Below are 20874 nucleotides of genomic sequence, written 5' to 3' on the forward strand. Positions count from 1 at the left end.
GTAATTAGGTTGAGATTTAATGACAAGGAACCCAGGTTTTTAACAAGGCAGGAGATGGGAGCCAGCCGCTCCCCATAAGCCTTTCCAGCCTGGGTGACTGAGGCTAAGAAGATGGGGACACAGGGGACATCTGGGTGGCTGAGGGCTCTGGCACAGGGTGTTCTGTCCAAAGCTGAGGGTAGTGGCCACTGGGGATCTGCCCCTGCGGCGGGCCCAGGTCTGCCATCACTCCATGAGGCAGAACTCTGTCTCCTGCTGTCGCATGTTGGGTAACACATACAGAGCCACAGCGGCAAGAGCCAAGAACACCATAGGCTTCCACATCCCAAACATGTTCTGTGGGGACCAAAGACAAAGGGTGAGTGCCTTGCTTCCCAAACCCTTCCCTACGCCAGAGAGCCCTGCCTACTGGTGCCAGAGGCTCCTCAGGGCCATCACGGTCCGGTCCCTCTTACCTCAGGGAACCGCCGCGTCTCAGCACCACTAGATACCTGGAGCACCAAGTGCATCACCTGAGGTGAGTGCCTGTTTGCGTGTCCCACAGGACAAGAATGCCCGTTCCTGTGAGCCACACTTCAGAGGATCCAAATGGGTGCAGTGAGGAAGGGCCAGAGGCCATGGCAGAAAAAGGTCAATGTGGGCCTTTGGGGAAAGCAGCAGCACCTCGTTAGCTTCCCGGGGGAGAATGAACTGAGTCAAGAGGATGTGAAGACAGAGGGGGAAGTGAAGAAAGGACACGGCAGAGTGCAGGCAAATACGAGGATCAAGGCAGCCCAGAGCCTTTGCGGAGACCGATGTCGTCGGCTCACGGAAATTCAAGGAAGCTGGACACTGGCCCTGGGAGGCAAATGCCAGGGTCACTGAAACACCCCCAGTCGGTGGGTGTGTTCACTGGCTTCCTGAGCAAGTGCTAATGTGCGCGGAAGCTTCCAGACTCTGCTGACCAGAGCAAACCCTGCTCATTCGGGAGACAACAAAAAGCATCATTTAGGGAACATGAAATCTTGGACAAAAAAATACATGCTTGGGGAAATAGTTCCTTTTTTTTTTGTTTTTGTTACTGTATTACTGGAAAGACAGAATTTGGGTTTTGAGGCGTAAGCTCTGGCATAAAGTAACAAAAGGATGGTTTTAGGTTAGGACAAACAGCCCATTAATGCTAAGAATGCATTTGCTCAGAGAATAATGGATCTAAAAAGAGGATTTTAAGCCAACTAGAAAGAGCAAAGAAAACCTCCCACACTTGTAGAAAGAGTTACTAAAAAGAATATAAGCTATGAAATGGTAAGCAAAACAATGTTGGAGGTGGGTATACAGAGCGATTCATGTAAGAAAATAACAGAAAAGGGAGCTAGAAACAATATTTACATGCTCAGATGCTTCTATCCTAACGTGCCCTACTAAAAATGTCAGGCTGATGCTCCTGAAGGAGGAAAGAGCTGAAACCCATCAATGTGAACTGACTGATGCCCTTTACACAAGGCAGAGGCAAGATTCTAGGGCCGGGCCGGCGTGGGCGTCACAAAGTGGTAAGACGCGGCAGATGCTCCTTTCAGACTGGGTGACTAGCTCAGGAAAATCATGGCTTAGACTTCATCAAGGTGTTTGAAACAGAAACAGACTCACAGATACAGAGAACAAACTGACGGCTGCCAGACGGGAGGGAGGCTGAGGGGAACGGGTGAGAAAGGGGCAGGGATTGGGAAACACACACTGGTAGGTACAAAATAGTCACAGGGATGTAAAGTACAGCACAGAGAATAGTCAGTAATGTCGTAATAACTGTATGGGGCCAGGTGGGTACTAGACTTACTGGGGCAGAAGATCACTTGGCAAGTTAACTGTAAATGTCTAACCACTGTACTGTACACCTGAAACTAATACTGAATATTAACTGTAACTGAAAAAAAAATTTTTTTTCTTGAATCAATATTCTGCCAAATAAACAAAAGAGATGGTTGACTTTTTTTTCCATGATATCATTGGAGAGACTATTAGGAAATAAGAGTAGGATGACAGCACAGTTTGTTGTATGACCGATGAGCTGGATAGAAGAGCCTGGAGAGACGACACTCGAGGCGTGGCCCTCACCTGTAACGTGGATGAAGATATGAAGGTGGGCTTTCCCCCCAAGCATGTGAAGCTGGTAGGGAAAGGGAATAGTTTGAAACTAGAGTCAAGATTTAAAAAACAAAACCACTTCACGGGTTAGATCAATAGTTTATCTCTAATAGGGATGAATGGGAAGTTCTGCCGTGGACCCAAAAAATCAGCTGCAGGTAGAGAATGGGGAGGGGACGCTTAGCAGATGCAATGTGCAACGGGGTTTTATCAACAATCCATGAAATAAGTTAACAATGTGATATTAGTTATCAAAAGAGCTAATGTGAGCTGCAGCTGCATAAAGGCACGTATGGTGTCTTCCTAATTACTGCGAAGCAACCAGGGAAAATTGCCCAAAATGAGGAGAAGGGGAAGCAGGATTGAAACGCTATCTGTTGTCCTCAGACTCCGATTCACAATCTCCTGGCTCTATCACTTAACCTCTGTGCCTTAGTTTTATCACATATCAAATGATAATAATAATAGCTACCTCACAGGGTTGTGGCAAGAATTAAATGAGTCAATATACATATGGCGAATAGAACAGTGCGTGGCACACAGTGTGCTTTATGTAAGTGTACGCTTTGTATTATTTGCAAAGTACTTTTATATACATGAACTTATCTGATCCTCGATGAGGAAGGCAGAGGTTTTATCATCCTTTGCTTACATTCGAAGGAATTAAAGTTCACATTATGCATTTTTCCCAGTGGGACTAAGCTATGAGAAGAAGAGACACACTCAACCAAATTCTCTGAATTTGTCAGCCAGTTTCTACTGTACTACATTGCCTTGATTCCTGGCTGGGGAGCTGCATATTGGGGCGCAGCCAGGCTCTGGGTATAACAGGCTCCCCCGAGAGGACCCTTATCCCGGAGTTCCTTCCTTTCGCTCTGCTTGGGCCTGGCTGAGTTTGAGTTGGTGAAAGGTTATGGCTGAATGCTTTGGGTGCCATTCCAAAGGGACTTAGAATTCTGGAAGTGTACAGGGCAGGAACAGGTACAGGGACAGACTCTTGTCACTAAAGGAGTTAAAGACTGTCTGTGGGGCGTACCTGGAATGCCTGAAAGAAATGAAACAAGAGAAGCATGGAAGAGGAAAAAAAAAGTGAGAAGGGAATAAAGGAAGGAGAGAGGAGGAAATGGTGATAATTTCTGGTGATAAATGCTTCAGCTGCCACTCTGAACCTCTGCATCAGGCCACACTCCATTTACAGGAACATGAGGAGAGGGTGGGGGAGAGGAAATGGCAGGGGGAGCATGAGAAAGGAGCCAAAACAGGCCAAGAGAGGACAGCTTGTGGGTTCTGGAAGGCAGGCAGAACCCTATCTCGGGCCATAAGACCACATTCTGCCTCCTGCATTTGGGACCCTGGTGACAAACCAGATCACACGACGGGCCGACTGGAAGGCGCCCTGCACATCCCGGCATTGGTTCCCCGAGAACACTTGCATCTCTGCTTGGAAGGAACATTTCACCAATACCACACTCTCCCCAGAAAGCCCAGCTTGGGAAGCCAATTACCATAGAATCCAGCCCCCAAAAGGGATAAACACAGAACTGGAAACTATTCCCTGGCATTCTTACTCTGATTTTTCTGGAGACCAGAAGCCCCAAATCAGAGTTCTCAGTAGAAAGTATATAATATAGTAGGGGTTTCAGTTCCATTTCCCCCAAGGTTGAAGGACAAATTGAGGTTGCCCTCATACATATGAGTTTGGGGCGGGGTGGAGGGGTGGGGGGTGTCACAGCTCTCCAGATGTCCTTTCTCACCCAGCAGTGGGGACAGTGATTCCTTGTTTGGCCATCCTGGTTAGTGACAACAGTAAGAGCTTGGCTCTGAGGTTAAACAAAGACAAAGAGTGCCCAGGCCAGCCTTGCAGGCAGCCATCAGTAGTCAGGCCGCTTCAAAAGTAGCAACAGTGCTGGGATCATCCACCTCTTTCTCAGGCAGAAGACAGAAACTCTAATCATGTCAGCGGGAAGCATGGCAACTCCCTGTGTGTTATGAAGACATGCTCCGAGATGTCCCGGGCTTTGCAGCAGCCCAAGGAAAAGCCAGGGCTAAAACTCAGACCCGAGTAGTGGCTGTTAAAAAACGGCAAAAGCAAGAAGCAGCTGAGAGAAAAGGGAAAGAGAAGAGGCCAGGGCAACCTGCACCCTCCCTCTATCCCTCAGAAGGAGAGGACGCAATACCAGTACCTGCGTTAGGACGACGTCTCGGCCCACCAGCACCAGAGCAAAGCCAGTATGACCACCAGGCCTACGAGAGGCAAGGAGAAGATGGGGGCGTTGGGGGCAGGGGATGGCTGCAACATATCAAATGACAAAGAAGCACAAGGAGAGACCAGGAGATGAGAGGGGGCAAAAAAACAGATATAAACACACGAATCCAACAGATAATGAAGATGAGGAAACAAAGGGAAAAGAGAGAGAGATCGAGAGGTTAAACAATTGGTCAGCGAGAGCAGAAGTATTTCTTCTCTGCTCCGTGGGCCTGGGTTTTCCCACTGGTAGCCTCCAGAAGATGCGAAATGGAACGGGTTTAATAGCAGCTTAGGTCCCAGTCAGGTGGTGCGTCCATCTTCCTGGCTCGTCACATCTTGTCGAATCGAGGTGATTTGCACCTAGACCTTTCCCGTAGGTCAGTAACTGAGAAAGTGAGGCGCTGGCGAGTAAAGCTGGGCTCTCCAGATGAGTAGGATGTATACTTTGCCTGGGTCACCCGAGGAAGCGCCAGTCTTCTGCCAGGGCCCCCTGTCCCCTTGTTAGCCCCTCGTTCTGGCTGCTTCCCCCCCAAGTCTCTCAGTGTTCGGCGCTCCGGTCTCTCCAGTTCCCTAGGAGTGTGACGCTGTCGTTGTGAGACAAAGTGAACTAAGACAAGCTAACAGTGGAGAAGGGCTCGTTCTTTCACTGCAATAATCTTCAAGAAGGAAACTGAGTTTGCAGATGGTAGCACATATGCCAGTGGCTTGCTCCCACTTTGCACACCCCCAGTAATGGGCTGCCACAAGGTTAAGAGAGCACTGCATGCTGGATCCTCAGCCAGTGCTGCGACTGAACTGCCAGAAAATTCCAGATACTCTTACAGTCGACTGGGACATCCCACCACAAGACACATATTTTCGTCCCGTGTTTAGAAGGACAGAAAGAACCTGTACTGTAAACTGAGGATTCATTCAGAAAATACTCAAACTCTTCAGGGAACCAGAGCCCCCTGTTAACCTCAACCAGAGCAGGAATTCAGCTGCTACGTACCTGGACAGATGCACCGGTTGTTAAAATACGGAAATATGTTTGTACAGTTGGTAAATTACCCAGGAAACTCCCATCCCAACCTCTCAAGAACCAGCAACTAAAGGGTTAGGGCTCCGGCTGGTGTCCCTGGACTGGTCAATACCCCTGATGTACAGACTGAACTGTTCTATAACTTCTGATCCCCTCAGGCCCCTACGCTCATGCCCTGTAATATACAGAACTCAGTGGGTGACACCAGGCCCCCTCCCCCAACTCCTCACAGCAACAACAAAGGTCAAACTTTACAGGGTACCTTGGGAAAGGAGGACTGAGTGACTGGCCCTGGCTGATGGAAGGTCTCGTATTGCCAGCATCCTTTGTGCAGGGGGAGGGGGAGCGCCCCCTTAGGGAGGGGGAGCGCCCTCCTGACATAGGTAACAAGGGCTACCACATCCATGAAACTAACGACCCCATCTTGGTTTCCAGCATAGCTGGTCTTTGTGAGACAGTTCCCTATTGGTCTAAGCCTGCCATTGCCCAGAGAGAGACCACTCTCCTTATTTCCACCTCCATGTGCTTTCCCCAAGTGATATGCCTCAGAGCTCGCTGGACTCTACTCCTGTACAAGTCCATCCTGGGGCTGCGTCACCCTGAATACTGGGGCACCAAAGCCCAAGAACCCGTTTCCCATCTTGGTCCAACCTTTGGCTGCAGTTACCTTTTTGCTCTCAGAAACTTGGAGGGGGTTGTTTTCCCCTGAAGCTTCGTCCTCCTCATCTTGGCTGTCTTCTTCCTTACCCTCCTGGTCTTCAGACTCTTCAAGTCCCTCCTGGTCTTCGAACTCTTCAAATCCCTCCTCCTCCTCATCTTCTGTAGGCTTCATGTCTATAAGATCTGAGGGCTCAGAAACTAGTTCATCCCTGGACTCTTTCTTCGGTTCCTCTTCAACTTCTTCCCTCTTTTCCTCCTCCATTTCCTCTTTCTTTTCCTCCGTTGTTAGAACATCTAACTCCCCGGGGCTGGCCTTGTAGTACAGCACAACCTCCAGACTCTGTGGGGCGGAGGTGGGGCAAGATGGGCGATGCTACCTGCGATGACCCCGACCCCCGACAATGCTGACATAGCTCAAGAACCTCCCAGGGTGCGGGCAGCATGTCCTTGGGACCAAGTGGGCCCCCTGCACAATGCGAGGGCAGTCACACCCAGACAGAATGATGGCCCACAGTCTGTCTGGACATCAGCCATTCCAGACAGCTCCAGGTTCTCGAGCTCTGCACCTCAACTGCTCTCCCTACTCCTACATAAGTGAGTCTTCCTTCAAGTATGTATACACAGCTGCTTTGAATAAAGTCCTCTTTTCATCGATTTGGTCCTTCTCTTGGGTGTGGGACCCAGGAAGAACAGGGGCCCCAGAAAAGTGGGCTGGGTTAACTGAAGCAGTCATCCAGCCTAGAGGCTGTGGTCCTTTGGGGCTGTAGCTCCAGATGTGAGCATTCTGTATCCCACTCTCCCCTTCACTTCACAGGGAAAGGGAGGACCAGATTGGTACGAAGATGGGACTACTCTAGATACCTCAGAGACCCCAGAAACTTCTCTACAAATCTCTCACCTGGTCGGAGCGGTGGCAGAGATGATTTTTCTTCCCAGGATCTCCTCTACCTTTCTGCTTCTCTGGTTACACAGGTTACTACTCACCTTTCTGGTCTCGCAGTTGCTCTCAGAACTCTCCAGGCTTGGTGTGGTCGACTTTTTAACCCCAATGGCATTCTTGTTCATGTTCTTACTGCCATCCTCTCCCTTGATGTCTTTGGTAACAGAGGACCTCTTCTCTCTGAGCTGGCTGAGCTCTTCCTGGCAGCACTGCAGCTTCCCCTCCAACTGCTCCTGCACGGCCAGGAGCCGGCCCTGCTCATCCATGCTGGCCTGGTACTGCAGCTGCAGCTCCCGCAGCCTGGTCTGCAGTTCTCTGATCTGTTGGCAGTGGAGGGCCCATTACCCACTGGGGCCTGAGCGGTCCGCCTGGGCCCTGCCTGGCACTCACTGCCGCGGCAATTGCCCTGCGAAAGCCCATGAGGGAGTAGATAATAAAGAAAACACAGAACTGTGGAATATGAGCCTCTAAAGCAGGTTTACAAACAGCGCCTGCCTGACTGGAGGCACCTGATCATTTATATCTAATAGGATCACAAAAGGAGGAATTAAATTACGTTTTTACTGTGACCTGTCTGGGGAACGACCACATGGCTGCTCCTTCTGAACCTCAGGCTGTATTCTAATGTGATGTTTGATGAGAACTCTGACTTCCCCAAGCTACTGCTCCACAAGGTACACTCACCTGAGGAACTGTGTTGGACAGATCTGGGAGTGTACCCAGGCACCCGCGACTCCCTGGAAACAGTGGCAAGTCCCAACCCTGCTTCCTAATCCCTGGATCTGTCTCTCCTGACTTCTGGCAGCACATCAGGCTCTCCTTGGTAGGACCCAGTACTAGGCCCTAGGCCCGTGTGCCTACCGCGGTCTAAGCCTCGCCCGTGCACACAGTGACCCCCACTGGACCGTGGACTACTCTGGGCCCCGGACAAGGCCGTCTGTCCCATTGCTAGTAAATGCGGAACCCTCTTCTCGGCTTTAGGAGAGAGCCAAGAGGAGACATGGCCCTGTCCCGGAGGTGCTTACAATCTAGCTGAAGACACAAGATAAATACACAGAAAATAACTAAAGAAAATTGGCAGGTGAGAAAACACAACTCTACAGAAGTGCTTTAGGACACAGAGCAAAAGGGAGACCAGAAGTCGCAAAGGGAAAAAAAAAAAAAAAGAAAAACTATTCAGAGTCTTGATGATTAATGAATGCCAGCACCGTGGGAACCTGAGAAATGTCCATCTCTGCTGCAGCAGACTGCCCGGCCTCCTGAAACGCAGCCCCTGCTCTGTCCGTCTGACCAGGAAGGGGCAGCCATACTGAGTGGGCAGTGAGCTCTCTCCGGAGCCGCTCTGAAATGGCTACGACCTCCTCTGGTCCAGGGACTCCTACAAGGAACCCTGCCTCCCTGATAGTAGTTACCTCCGTGTCGCTTTGGGAGTCAGCAGGGTTCTCACAGCCCTCCATGCACTCCCTGAATTCCTTTTCGCAGGCATCCAGCTCTTCCTTCAGTTCCTTCTGCTTGTCCAGCAGCTTCCCCATCCGCTCGTGCAGCAGGTCGTGTTCCTCCTGGCTGAGCTGGTACATGGCCTGCATGCCTTGCAACTTGACCACCAGCTGGGCGACCATGTCCTCCAAGTGCTGTGGAGGGTGGGGGGAGTAATGGCGGCACCCTGGGGAGCACCTGCCCTCCACCCCACTCTCTTTGCTAGGGCCCTTCCTTGGGGAGGAAAGAATGGCCACAGGATCTGAAGCTGCCCAGGGGGAATACTGTATTCCTCCCCAGCGACGGCACCGTGACTGCGCTGATGAAAAGTCCTGAGTCTCAGACCTCCATCCAGACAGAAGCACCTCCACATTACGTGGGCAGCGTGCCTCATTTATGGCCAGTGAGCTCCCCAGCTCAGCCCTGACCCCACTGCCCACCTCACTTCTGTGACTTCTCTCTTAATAAGCTAAGAACCTTCTTTCCCGGTCTGACCTGTCAGCTGGCTGCTTTTACCTCTATATCTTCAAGCTCAGCCAGTTCATCAGTGCTGCTGGTGACGTAACTCTTGTAAGAGGTGTCAGAGCTACTGCTGCTGCCATAACTCTTCTTATAGGTGACGCTGCTGGCGCTGGTGGTGTGGTCACTCTTCACACAGGTCTCATTGGTAGTGGTGCTGTCATAGCTCCTGAGAAAGTTCTCGTCACTGGCCTGGGTGCTCCTGTAACTCTTGTGGTAGCTCTCGCTGCCGTCAGTGCTGCCATTGTAACTCTTTTGATAGTTCTCGCTGCTGGTGGCCGTGCTACCATAACTCTTGTTGTAGGACTCAAGGCTCATTTTCAGAGAAGGGGACTGGGCTTGGAGCAACTGCATTTCTTCCAGGCAGAGCTGCAAGTCGGCCTGCAGCCTCTTCTGTTCCTCGAGGAGCTGCTTCTGCGCCTGCTGCAGTAGCTCCTGCTTGGTCTGGCTGGCCTCATACATCTCCTGCAGAACCTGCACCTGGGCGATGATCACCTTGGAATGCCGGGAGGGGTGGGGACAGTATGGTTACTTGAACCCCGCCGTCCTCCTAGCCGCACCCCTGCTGGTGCGGACGCCTGAGAGCACACGTTAGAGAACTGCTCATCTGCACTCCAGTCTCACCACAGCCTAGGTCCACGACTTGGCCTGCAGGTAACTGGTGTGTGTCAGTTTCTTGCTCATTGGGGAGAACCTCACCCGGGCAGATAACTCCCAAGATTTCTGGACTCCCATTTCTGCACTCAGGTACATCTCTCTCCTTGGAGCAGTGCTGAGTGGGTCTGGAGAACACTCCGGCTCCCCTACCCTACCCTCTTCTCAGGCAGGTGTACCCATTATCCTCACCTTTCAGACTCAGTCCCCTCCCTCACCCCCAATTCTAAAATCAGCCCTGGCCTTGAATGTGAGCATACAAAGAATTCCTTCCTCAGAAGATGGGGACTTGTCACTACGAGTCTCTGTCCCTCCTGCCCCAGTGGCGAACCTGGCCTCTGGGCACGTTTCCCAGGCCCTCTGGGACTGGTTTCTTGGCTGGTGATGCCCAGGATGAGATCTGATTGGTTAAGGAAATATTTTATACCTGGTTCCGGTCTCTGTGTCATCCAGGCTGAAATCGGATGCCCCTGGAATCTGACCAAATCTCAGTTTGGACTCCTGCTAGTCCCTGGATCTCCCTGTCCAGGCTAACATCTGAATGAATCGATTTTGTCTAAATTGAAACTGTCCACCTGCTTTTCCTTGCTCCCACCGAGACGTCACACCAAATTCATCCCCCAAACCTGAAAGACTTCTGCGGAAATCTCCGCCAGTGAGACCTCAAAGGCATCACCCCCTGGCTAGTGTCTAACCTCCCTGACCGGCTGTGATTGTTGCCAATGTCCCAGTGAAGACAGTGGTGAGTACCAAGAATCCCACATGCTAGCACCTCTGCCCTTGGAAATAAATGGCTCCATATTGGCCTCATGTAGAATTCCAAACGGTTATAGAGTTTGATCACTGAAAAGCATACATCTCAATTATCAACCAGCTCAGGAGAAAAGAATGACGCCTTTAGAGTCAGGTCCAAGGAATCCAAACGAACATGAAAATGACATTATACATCTGGAAAATGAGATGTCGAAGGGATTGAGTCAAACTATCAGGCACTACAGACTTCCGGGTCATCCCGGTTCTAAGTGTTCACAGGGCTTCGGCTGGGCATGCATGTGGGTGAGGTCCTCAGGCCATATCTAAAGCCTCATCTTAACTGAGCCCATGAGTGGTCATGGCTTCAGTCCCATCCTTACTCCTGGCCAAACAGGCCTTCCTCACTCTGACCCTCTGTGCAGCCCCTTTCCCTGCCGTCCTGCTGTCCCCATAACCTTCTCCCTGCCTCTTGCTACAGTTACCTTGTTTCGACCTTTTGAGGATTTAGGCGCTTTGGAACCTTCCAAATTCTCCAACACTTCCCGGAAATGAGAGTCTTTGAAAAGATGCAGCTTTTCATGCAGCTCTAATTGTTCTTTTAATATACTTTCTTGACTCTGTACCAGTTTTTCTTGCTCCTCCTGTATGGCTTGGTAGAACAGCTGCAGTTCACACAGGTCTTGTAACTTTGAAAGCAGCTCCTGACTCTGTGTGGTAGAGTGGAAGGAAGGGGGCAGGAACTGTGGAGGTCACATGGGAAGTCCTCTGCCTACCTCCTGCTAGGGACCCTTCCTTTAGAAATCTGCAGGGTGGGAGGAGGCCTTCTGTGGAGACCTGCTAGTTGACAGTAATGAACTCATAAGTTTGACGGTATTTCGTAGTTTACAGAGTGCTTTCAAGTATATTTTCTCTAGATGGACTAACGAGCTAAATACAAAATGTTGGACAGATTCCAAGGTATAAAATGTATTTTAAGATGCACAACCCTAATCAGCTATATTCCACTTTTTGGTTTGAGGAGCTTGGTGAGAAAGTAAGAAGTGGTTGGTAGATCCCCACCCTTTTCCTTTTTCCCAAGGACAGTCACACCTGGGAAGCTTCTGAAAGCAGCCTGTCCAGGTGGCAGCCACTCCCTGCCTGTGGTTACCTTCTGGAGGAGACCAGATTTGGGTAGCGGGATGGTGAGTCTGTGCAGCTCGTCTTGCAGCTGGCCCTGCTCCTCCTGCATTCTCCTCTGCTCTTCTAGGAGCTCGCACTGCTCCGTCTGCAGCTGCTCCATCTCCTTCTGGCTGGCCTCGTACTTTTCCTGCAGTTCTGTCAGTCTGGACAGCAGTCCATCACACTGTGGGTGGGGTGGAGCATGAGGGGTGATCACCCTGTCAGGTAGTTCTCTGCCTGTGCGGCTGGCAGAGCACTTCCGGGTCCCCTGCTTCTTGCGATTGACCAGGGTCTCCGGCCCTGCACTGGTCATCTCGAGCCACATGGCACCCATACAGGTTGAGACGCTGAGTAGGGGACCCCAGCAGGCTGGTAAGGACTGCTTTTTGGCTGCGCTCTAAATTTCTTCCACTCGTCTCTTCGGAGAGCATTCTGAGTGGGAATGTTATCAATGCCCCTCCCTTCTTCCCCGCCTCCCTTTCCTCTTTTATATACCACTTTCCTACCCTGCTGGGAATTCTAGGTCCTGTTACTCTCATTAGCCTCCATTTGTTTTTATACCTAAGTATGCTCCTTACCAATAAAGACTTAATTTCAATAAAGACTAATTTTTTCCCATTTTTGGTTTTCATCATCATTTTTTAAAAATCTTTAGAAAAGCATGTGCTATTGCTAAATTTGGGTTGAGAAGACTAAATCATCCCATGATTCCAAAAACCCAAATCTTCTAATAGCAGACTAATTTCAGTGTTGTTTGATGACCAGAGAAAAAGCTGGCTCTGGATGCCCGTATGCTCTTCCTCTTCCACTAGGACGAGTTATGAGGAGGAAGCCATGGACCCCCGAGCTCCTACGCTGAACTCCAGCCTAAAACTGACAAGTGGACTGTTGGGGCGGCCCAAATAACACCCCCAAATTCTGTGTCTCCTGAAGGCCTTTCCCTGAGGACACAGCCTGCTGTTGGCTGTGGCAGGAGCTACTGAGTATTCTGGCAGAATGTGGCTTGTTCCACTGTTTTTTGAGAATCTTGTGCCTGTTCTCTATCATGCTTCAACACCTTTCCATTTCCTATCTGCGATCCTGAAAGTGCTCAACACAGGGTCACTGATAACGACTTGCATTTTACACATTATGGAAAAAAGAGAAAATGAGTAAGGAAGGCTTTATTTATCACTACCAGGATTTATCACTAAAAGGAAGTGAGATAAGAGTAGTCTTCTGTTCAGTGAAAAGAGGGTACCATTCAAGCTTAAAGGACTTAACTACTCTGAAGTCACCAAATAAATCCCGGAAGAGCCTAGGTCCTTCTAACACCCAATCAGTGTTCTGGGCACAAGACCATGCCATCTGACAAGAGCATCTGCAGTCTGCCTCAGAAAACTGGACCTTCTCTTTCTAGTTCTAACAATAAAAATTACATATATGGGCCTATGTGCACATTCTTCTCCACGAATGACAAGATATCACTACACATGCAATCATGTGCAAAACTTTCAGGTGTTCAGACTGGCTCCAGATGTACTGATCCTACAAAGCTGTGGCTTGGGTCAAAGTCAAGGCAAACTGTTATAATGTTAACAGCATGGGCTCTGCCTCTGTTTCCTGCCTTGCCACACGCAGCTGTGATTGGACAAGAGCCCACCATTGGGTGGATAGATGACTTTATCACTTGCCCTCTCCTCCTTCCTCCAGAGAAAGTGCCCAGGAGATCTCACCTCTCTTAATCACAATTACCTTATCAGCACATTTTCCCTTGTCCTCTGGGATGGGCGTGGTGGTCTTGAGCTGCTCCAGCTCCTGCTGGCAGAGCAGGAAGTCCTGCTCCAGCTGGTCGTACATGTGCTTCTGCAGCTCCAGCTTATCCTGGCTGCTCTGGTACAGCTGCTTCATCTCCTGAAGCTGGGACTGCATCTCTGTGTTCTGGGGCAGGGGAGGCAGGCCCCACCGTCATCCCAGGAGCCCTGGTGGCTGCACTCTCCTCTCAGATGGGGACTAAGGGGACTCTACCCTGTTCTTTCCAGTGTCAATTTCATCCCATTGGAGGCTCCCTGAGATGGACCAGTCCCTAGCAGGCTCTACACAGGGCCTTCTTGGGCTTCCATTTCTGGGAGTGGGGAAGGGAAAGGGCTTCCTTTTTATAGACTGACTTCCTGATTTAAAATCAAAGGAAGGTGAGAGCATCGTGAGTTTCTGAGGCCACCGTTCTACTTTATATCCCCCTCTCACCAGCAGCTACTCCACAGAACTCCTATCATTCCCACTCGTCCTCTGTACCGGTTCTGTCACAGAAGCTTCTGCCTTGCCACCTTCTCCCTCACCTGAAGCTTCTTTTACCTTCTCACTGCTCTCTTGGAAGCAGTTCGCGATGCCCCTGAGGCGTTGTACCTCTGCGTCGTGGTACTGCAGATTCTCTCGCAGTTGCCGCTGCACGTCCAGCAGCTTATCCTTCTCACACGTGACGGTATGGTACTGGAGCTGGAGCTTATGCAGCCGACACAGTAACTCCTATGATGGAGGGGGGCCTCGGGCAGTACCTTTGGGATCCTCAAGCCACTCACTCTTCCACCTGAGTCATCACAGACACGGACAGTCTAAGAACTGCCTTCTCCCTGCCCTTCACTCACTGGTTGTCCTCTGATCTACCGTAGTGCTCGAGGGCGGCTGGAGGTCACCTGTGGTGCCGCACAGGTGGTGGCCGGAATCATTTTAACTCTCTACTCTTACCCAGTTTCCCAAAGCCTCTTAACACCTACGCTGCCCCTCACCTCTGGTTGCTGTTACCTTCTCACTTTGCGTTTCTACAACTGCGGATTTCATGACTTTGAGCTGCCGGAGCTCGGCCTGAAGTTGGAGTTGCGCCTTCAAGAGCTCAGTCTGCTCATCCTGGCTAGCATCATACTTTTGCTGCAGGGCACAGAGTCTGGTCTTCAGCTCCTCGTTCTGTGGTGGGGAGGATGTGGGTAGAACAAGTTACTCCCAAGAAGCAGCAGACGCCTCTACAGACGAGTTTGGTTCTTTTCCAGACACAGACATCTTGAGGTTCTCCCACAGGTCACTGGTCTGGTTTCTTCTCTAAGGCAGACACTCCATGATGACTACCATTTCTAGAATGCAATGCTATGCGACTTCTCCAGTGGGTCTCCAGGAGACTGTACCCCTGGTTGCAGGGCAAGAGTCAGCAGAGCACAGCCTTACTCTGCGCTCATCCTCCCCGGAAGCTGCGACTCCTCGGAGTCCCTTCTGCCCTCCCCAAACTCCCTTCCCATCAGTGTTTACCTGGGTGGCATGGTGGGAAGTCTGAAACCGAAGCACCTCATTCTGTGCGCACTTGAGCTCCCTCTGCAGCCGCTTCTGCTCCTCCTCACTGGCCTGGCGATGATGCTGTAGCTCTTGCAACTCACAACACAATTGCTTACACTGTGCGGGAAACGGAATGGGAAGGTGGCTCGCCACAGGTACCCCATGCACTCCAAGAACAGGCTTGGGAGAATATTTACATCAGACAACCAAGCAAGACCCCAGAGTCCTATCTCCTGCCACGGCCAATGCCTCTTTCATCAGCCCCGTGTCAAAGGAGATGTTTCTCCCACAGGCCAGAAGGTAAGAGACAAGGAAAGGGGCTGCTTCCCCCTACCTGGTTCCGCATGTCATGCATCTGCTCCTCAGCTCCTTGCAGCTGCTGCCGCAACAGGTGAGTTTCCGAATCAGGCTCTAGGAAATCCATTTCTGAAGTCTGAGACTCAGCTGACAGCATATTCTTTAGTGTTTGGGAGTCCAACCACTTTTCTGTTGCTCTTCGTGTCCTGTAATGCAGAACCCCAGAGCCACGTTTGGGAGAGGGCACTGCCTGGCATCACCCACCACGTGTGCGTGGTCCTGATGCCTTCATTTCAGGCAAAAGACGGTAAGGAGCCTTCTGTTGTGATTTACCTCGCAAAGAAACACGCTTAGAAGAGTACAGAACAAGTCCCAGCTCCTCAGTCTGCAAAGGCCTGCTGGGCTATAAGAGACCCTAACAGTGCTAGTCCAGTGGGTTCGAGGCTGGGCCTGTGTCAAACCAGCTCTACTCTGGAGGCCATTAGACTGAATCAAGTCTGTACGGACAACAAAGGAATCACTTCTGATCTACTTTAGGGCAGAGCAAAGCTGACCTTAATGCCTACAATGGAAGAAAACTAATTTCAGAACTCACGCAAGTCCTACACAACTGGGCTGGATCCCCATGCCTGTTTCTAGGCGGTAGCCCTGTCCTCGGGACACCCTGGGAAGGACCGGTTCTCCAGGAGCGGGACGACGCTCCGCAGCCTGGCATCTGCCTTCACCAGCTCTACTCAGGGCAAAGCCCAGTCTTACAGAGCCCCACCAGCCTCCTGGCTGTACCTCTCACTCTCCAGATCTGCAAGCTGCCCTGTGAGGCTGCTGTTACTCTCCTGCAGAGTCCGGTACTCCTCGTTCAGGAAGTGGTAGCGTTCCCGCAGTTGCTGTAATTCTTCTGCAGAGGACAACAGAGAGAGAGGAGGTCCCAGGGAGGAAGCACTGATGACCAGTCCCCAATATTCCTGCCTAGAAATCTGAGAGCAGAAGGCTGAATAGTTCTGCTTTTACTAAAGACTGAAGGGACCCCACATGCAGAGGCTTGGAAGACAAGGCCCAGAAGATTCCACACTGCAGTGGGTCTTCGTCCTCTTTCGGGAGGCTGCCCTCCTTTTCATCTTCTCAGAAGATCTGCCCTTGTGCCTATCTGCAAAACCCCAACCAAGGCAGAGTCTTGGGATTTTAGGAGATTGTGAGGGTTTAATTGTTTGGTTTATTATATTTAAAGTTTTCATCCAACTGTTTGATTACCTTCCTATTACACTTTTAGTACAAAAAGCTGAGAGATGTGAACTGCCAGGTATCACACCGCCAGTCCTGGCCTTTCAGAGACAACCCAGGCATCCTGAATGTCCATTTACTTCCTTTATCGCCCCACCAAATACACTGGCCTGCAGGTGGTCAAGAAGTCTTTCTGATGATCTTTTATCTGCTGACAGAAGGGCCCATTCTAATCAGACCCACATATCTTCCTCAGGCATCGGCAGAGATCTGGTTGAAATGCCCCAGCACGGGTCCCTAAGTACCAGGTACCAATACTTTTTAATGCTGTGATAGTACAAACAGCCATATCTGTTTTGTTTCTTCAGGATTAAGAATTAGTTCTCTTAGAATACTAATTCTACTGATATTTAAAGGACCCTAACTTGCTCTAATTAGAACACAAGGCCTATCTTACCTGCTGTCAGCTTCAACACCCTGAAATTCACTGCTAATGTTTATTCCAATCAGAAGTCCTTGGAAGACTGCAGATTACCATAGAGGGAAGGAAGGAAACTAATCTTTAATGAAAACCAGCCATGTGCTAAACCTGAGACTTGATGGTTTCAGCCTCGGATTCAGTTAGTGTGTGCGTGCTTTCAACACGCTACGTATTCCATTTAATCCCCTAAATAGCCCTGTAGGGTTTTCTTTTCTTTCTTTCTTTAACATAAACTTTCAATTTTACAATAGTTTTAGATTTACAGAGACGTTGCAAAGATAGTGGAGAATTTTCTGGGAGAGTTCCCACCTAGTTTCCCCTGTTGCTAACATCCGACAATGGGTATTTTTGTCACGTCTAAGGAATCATTTTCCTGTGCCAGGATCTCATCTGGCTGTAAAGTTTTATTAACCAATTTTTACAGCTATGGAAACTGAGGTACAGAGAGATCATAACAAGACTAAGTTCATGCTGCTACTCAGTGGAGCTGAGACACTGAACGAGGTCTATGTAACACAAGTCCAGGCCTCTGCACTGGGCTGGCTGCCCTCTCCCGGCACCACCAGTCCAAAGGCTCTTCTGAGAAGCTTCTTACAGCTGGGAAAACCTGCAGTTCTTTGATTCCTTGTTGATTTACCTCGGCTTGACCTTGCCTAATGTAGGGCCTCCCATTATACCCAGATCATCAATCTAGCCTCAGAATAAAAGCATACTCTCTGATGTCATGAATCCTAGCAACTAGCTGGGAGACGCACTGTCTGAAAGCAGAGTTCTGAGCTTTTGAATACCTCATGTATTACTAGAAATAACCTCCCTTCCTCTCCAGCTGTCTTGTGCTCTGATTTGTTGCCCCCTAAAGCTTCTACTTTGGGGAGGGCTAAAGGAGCCTAAGCATTAGCATGCTGGGGCCTGGGAGCAGCACTGGAAGGGTCCCCCCACCCCACTCCAAAAGCAGTCTAGGCAAAGCGCCATGATGCCAGAGCAGCAAGAAGAGTTTCCCAAGGTGACAGGCCCCTGTACACCCATCTCAGAACTGGAGATCTCTAGTCTTTCCCAGGAAGGGCTTTAGCAGAATCAAATCCACTAATGCCGAAGGCTCTCTGAGGAAGAATTCTCAGGGTACATCTCCTTGGTGCTTTTCCTTACACCACGATTGACTGGTTGTGTGATATCTGGGTAAGTTTTTCTCCCTTATAGTCTTGAGTTCAACCGGGAGGTTTTTCCTAGAGGTTCCTAATTCATGATTTAAGACCCCTTTCCACCATCTTCTTGCACACCATCTCCCTCTGCTTGACTTTACTGACAGACCAGGAAGAGGGCCTGTGCTCATACCTTGCATCTCAGAGAAATCGGAGAGACTGGATGGGTCAGAGTTCTTCATTTCCATTTCTGCACGGAGGGAGGTGATCTCCAACTCGTACTCGCCCCGAATGCGCTCCATGTCATCGAGTTCATTCTGCAGCCGGCAGAGGTCCTCCTGCAGAGATGCTAAATCACTGTCGTGTTCAGTCGCAGAATCCTCCGCTGCTTGTCGCAGAGTGTGGATCTCCGTCCGGGCCAAATGCAGCTCCTGTTCCATTGCCTTAAGTTCACTTTCTTTCTCACGTTCTAACAGGGAAATCTCCTCCCGTAGAGACCGCAGCTCACCTGCAAAGCGCAAAGGTTGGGATGGTTAAAAGGATTAAGTGAAGTAATGTACCATGTTCTAGAGGCACAAAGGTAAAGGCAGACTTATTTCTCATCTGGAAACTCCGAACAACCTAGTCTCTACCCCACCAGAGAAGTATAGCTTCACTTGGTATGGAATAAAGGGAAGAAATATCTAAGAAGGGAACAGAGAGTGAATCTGTGTAGTAAGGTAAGTAAAAATGTAGATTTTGCGACTTGGCACCAAAAGCAACAAGTTAGGTTACTGCAAACAAAAGTATTAAATGTTTGTAAGGAATCGCCTGACAGTTAAAGACCAAATTTAACTTACAGTATTTTACTAATGCCCCAGCCCCAAGTCTTTCCAAAAACTACCTCGCTAAAAAAATTTACAGTCGGTCTGCGAGGTGAGAAATTATAGAACCTCAAAACTTCCATGAACTGCCTAAGGTTAAGTACTGGCCCCCAAACAATGTATATTTAGAGTTCACAGCTGAAATTCAAATGTAGGTTCATCGCATTATAACCAAACATGGCAAAATAAACGTCGATCAATGAGGGATTGTTTAAATTGATGAGTTAAGTGGAACATCAGCATTCATTTAAACGAAAGTGGCAGATTTATAGAGAAGACATGAAAAAGTTTCCATAACATAATAACTAGAAAGAAAAATGAGGAGCGGCTCAGTTGGTTAGAGCGCAGTGCTCAAAACACCAATGTCACTGGTTTGATTCCCACATGGGCCAGTGAGCTGCGCCCTCCACAACTACAGTGAAAATAACAGCTTGACTTGGAACTGATGGGTCCTGGAAAAACACATTGTTCCCCAAGAAAAATTTAAAAGAAAAAAGAGAAAGAAAAGAAAAAGAAAAATGAGCTATAAAATGTATGGTATTATCTTATATTTGCAAAAAAAAAAATTATATACATAACACAAATATGCAAAGACATAGAAAAAAGATCTGGAAAGATCCATGTGCCAAACCATAAAGAGCAGTTAGTTCCTTCTGAGGAGCAAGATAGCATGAGATGGGAGAACATCACATATACCGGTGCTCTTTGAATTTTCACAAGCCTATATTTTATAATAGATTTTAATTTACAAAAGAAATGTTTCAGGGCTCTCACTATCTGTGGAGCATCTCAGGGTTTCTGAATATGGGTAGCCATCTGGGATCAGGAGAACCTAAAAGTGGAAAGAGAGTAAAAGGCACTGACACCAACAGAGAATTCAAAATTTGGAAGCCAGGATTAGGGAATTAATGAGGATTGGACTGGGTCAGGACCTTCCACCGAACCCTTTGCAAGTCACACTGTCCTTATCTCTCTCCCAGAACTCCTGCTCGTTCTGCTCACCATTCAGAATTCAACTTTCCCTAGTCGACCCCCGACCCCCTCCTCAAAAAACCAAGCACGTCTTCTATTAAATGCTCTCAAAGCACCTTGTAGTTTGCACTGCAGGCGTGTGTGCGTATGTGTGTGTGTGTAAAACATTGGTCTCTACCTCACTTGGTTATAAGCTCCATGAACGCAGGGAACGTGTCTGTTTTGCTCACTTTATAGCTCCAGGATTTGTCAATACCTGGCATAATGCAGGTTGATAAATATCTGCTGTATTCGTAAATGAGGCAGGGGTTTATGTATTCAACAAACTTTTATTGAGTACTATGGATACAGAATCACGTGTTTGGGTATTTTAAAAAAATTAGAACAGAACACAGATGTTTGAGAGAGAAAAATCTGGACGTACTGCAGATATAAATGCTGAGTGGGCAGGGTGTCTCGGGGAGGCAGAGGGGAAGGTCTCCTGCCCTACTTTCCCAAGGGCACATGTGCAGCTCCGGGCGTCTTTTGCCAGTCTTTCCTTCTCTAGAATGACCCCAGCTGTCTCCTCTCTGGTCTACTCAACAGTATTCATTGATCATCACCTCTATGCCAAGCCCCAAGCATCGCCTCACTTAGATTCTCTGACTTCTTTCCTATTTGCAAGGAACAAAGTCCTTGCTCAATCCACTACTGAACAGCACAGAAGTGGTCTGCTTCTTGGAGCTTACAGTCCTGTTGGGGAGACACAGAGGTCGTATCACATTAAGATAAAGGCCCTAGGGTTTTTGTGGGGGGCTGACCATTCTCCACTTCCCTAATATGCCTTTGTTGTTCTGGTTCAAATCTCCCTTTGGTTGTCCTCTGGGGTCTAGCCCTAAAAAAATGACACGCTCAGATCCTTTGGGGAATGGAGAAAGGTCTCTCTCCTCCGAAAAAAACTCTTAATTAGGATCACAGAGGGGCAGGACCCGCCGAGGGGCGGGGCTTGGAGACCTGAGGGCGGGGCTTATCCCGAAACTGAGCCCGGTGGACAGTGGCTGGGAGTTAGTAGGGC

The 20874-nt window shown here is 49.3% G+C and overlaps 1 protein-coding gene across 7 annotated transcripts in view; it reads right to left on the minus strand.

Moving 5' to 3' along the window:
* Positions 1-20874, minus strand: part of CCDC136 (coiled-coil domain containing 136) — a 27022-nt gene continuing 6148 nt past the window's right edge. Inside the window, exons 5-18 of one of the 7 annotated variants that reach the window (XM_033099124.1) lie at positions 18179-18493; positions 15931-16042; positions 15185-15353; positions 14827-14967; positions 14332-14490; positions 13885-14055; positions 13285-13470; positions 11540-11734; positions 10875-11099; positions 8983-9480; positions 8403-8621; positions 7035-7310; positions 6058-6390; positions 2-336 (exon numbers count right to left, since the gene is read on the minus strand). In XM_033099124.1, coding sequence (XP_032955015.1) covers positions 226-336; positions 6058-6390; positions 7035-7310; positions 8403-8621; positions 8983-9480; positions 10875-11099; positions 11540-11734; positions 13285-13470; positions 13885-14055; positions 14332-14490; positions 14827-14967; positions 15185-15353; positions 15931-16042; positions 18179-18493 — 3110 coding nt within the window. In that variant the 3' untranslated portion in view covers positions 2-225. Of the gene's footprint in view, positions 337-4304; positions 4412-6057; positions 6391-7034; positions 7311-8004; positions 8622-8982; positions 9481-10874; positions 11100-11539; positions 11735-13284; positions 13471-13884; positions 14056-14331; positions 14491-14826; positions 14968-15184; positions 15354-15930; positions 16043-18178; positions 18494-20874 lie in introns of those variants that run through there. The other 6 variants (XM_033099120.1, XM_033099121.1, XM_033099122.1 and 3 more) reach the window with 6 other exon arrangements.

This window comes from Rhinolophus ferrumequinum, chromosome 26 (genome assembly GCF_004115265.2).
Source record: "Rhinolophus ferrumequinum isolate MPI-CBG mRhiFer1 chromosome 26, mRhiFer1_v1.p, whole genome shotgun sequence".
Lineage (NCBI taxonomy): Eukaryota > Metazoa > Chordata > Mammalia > Chiroptera > Rhinolophidae > Rhinolophus > Rhinolophus ferrumequinum.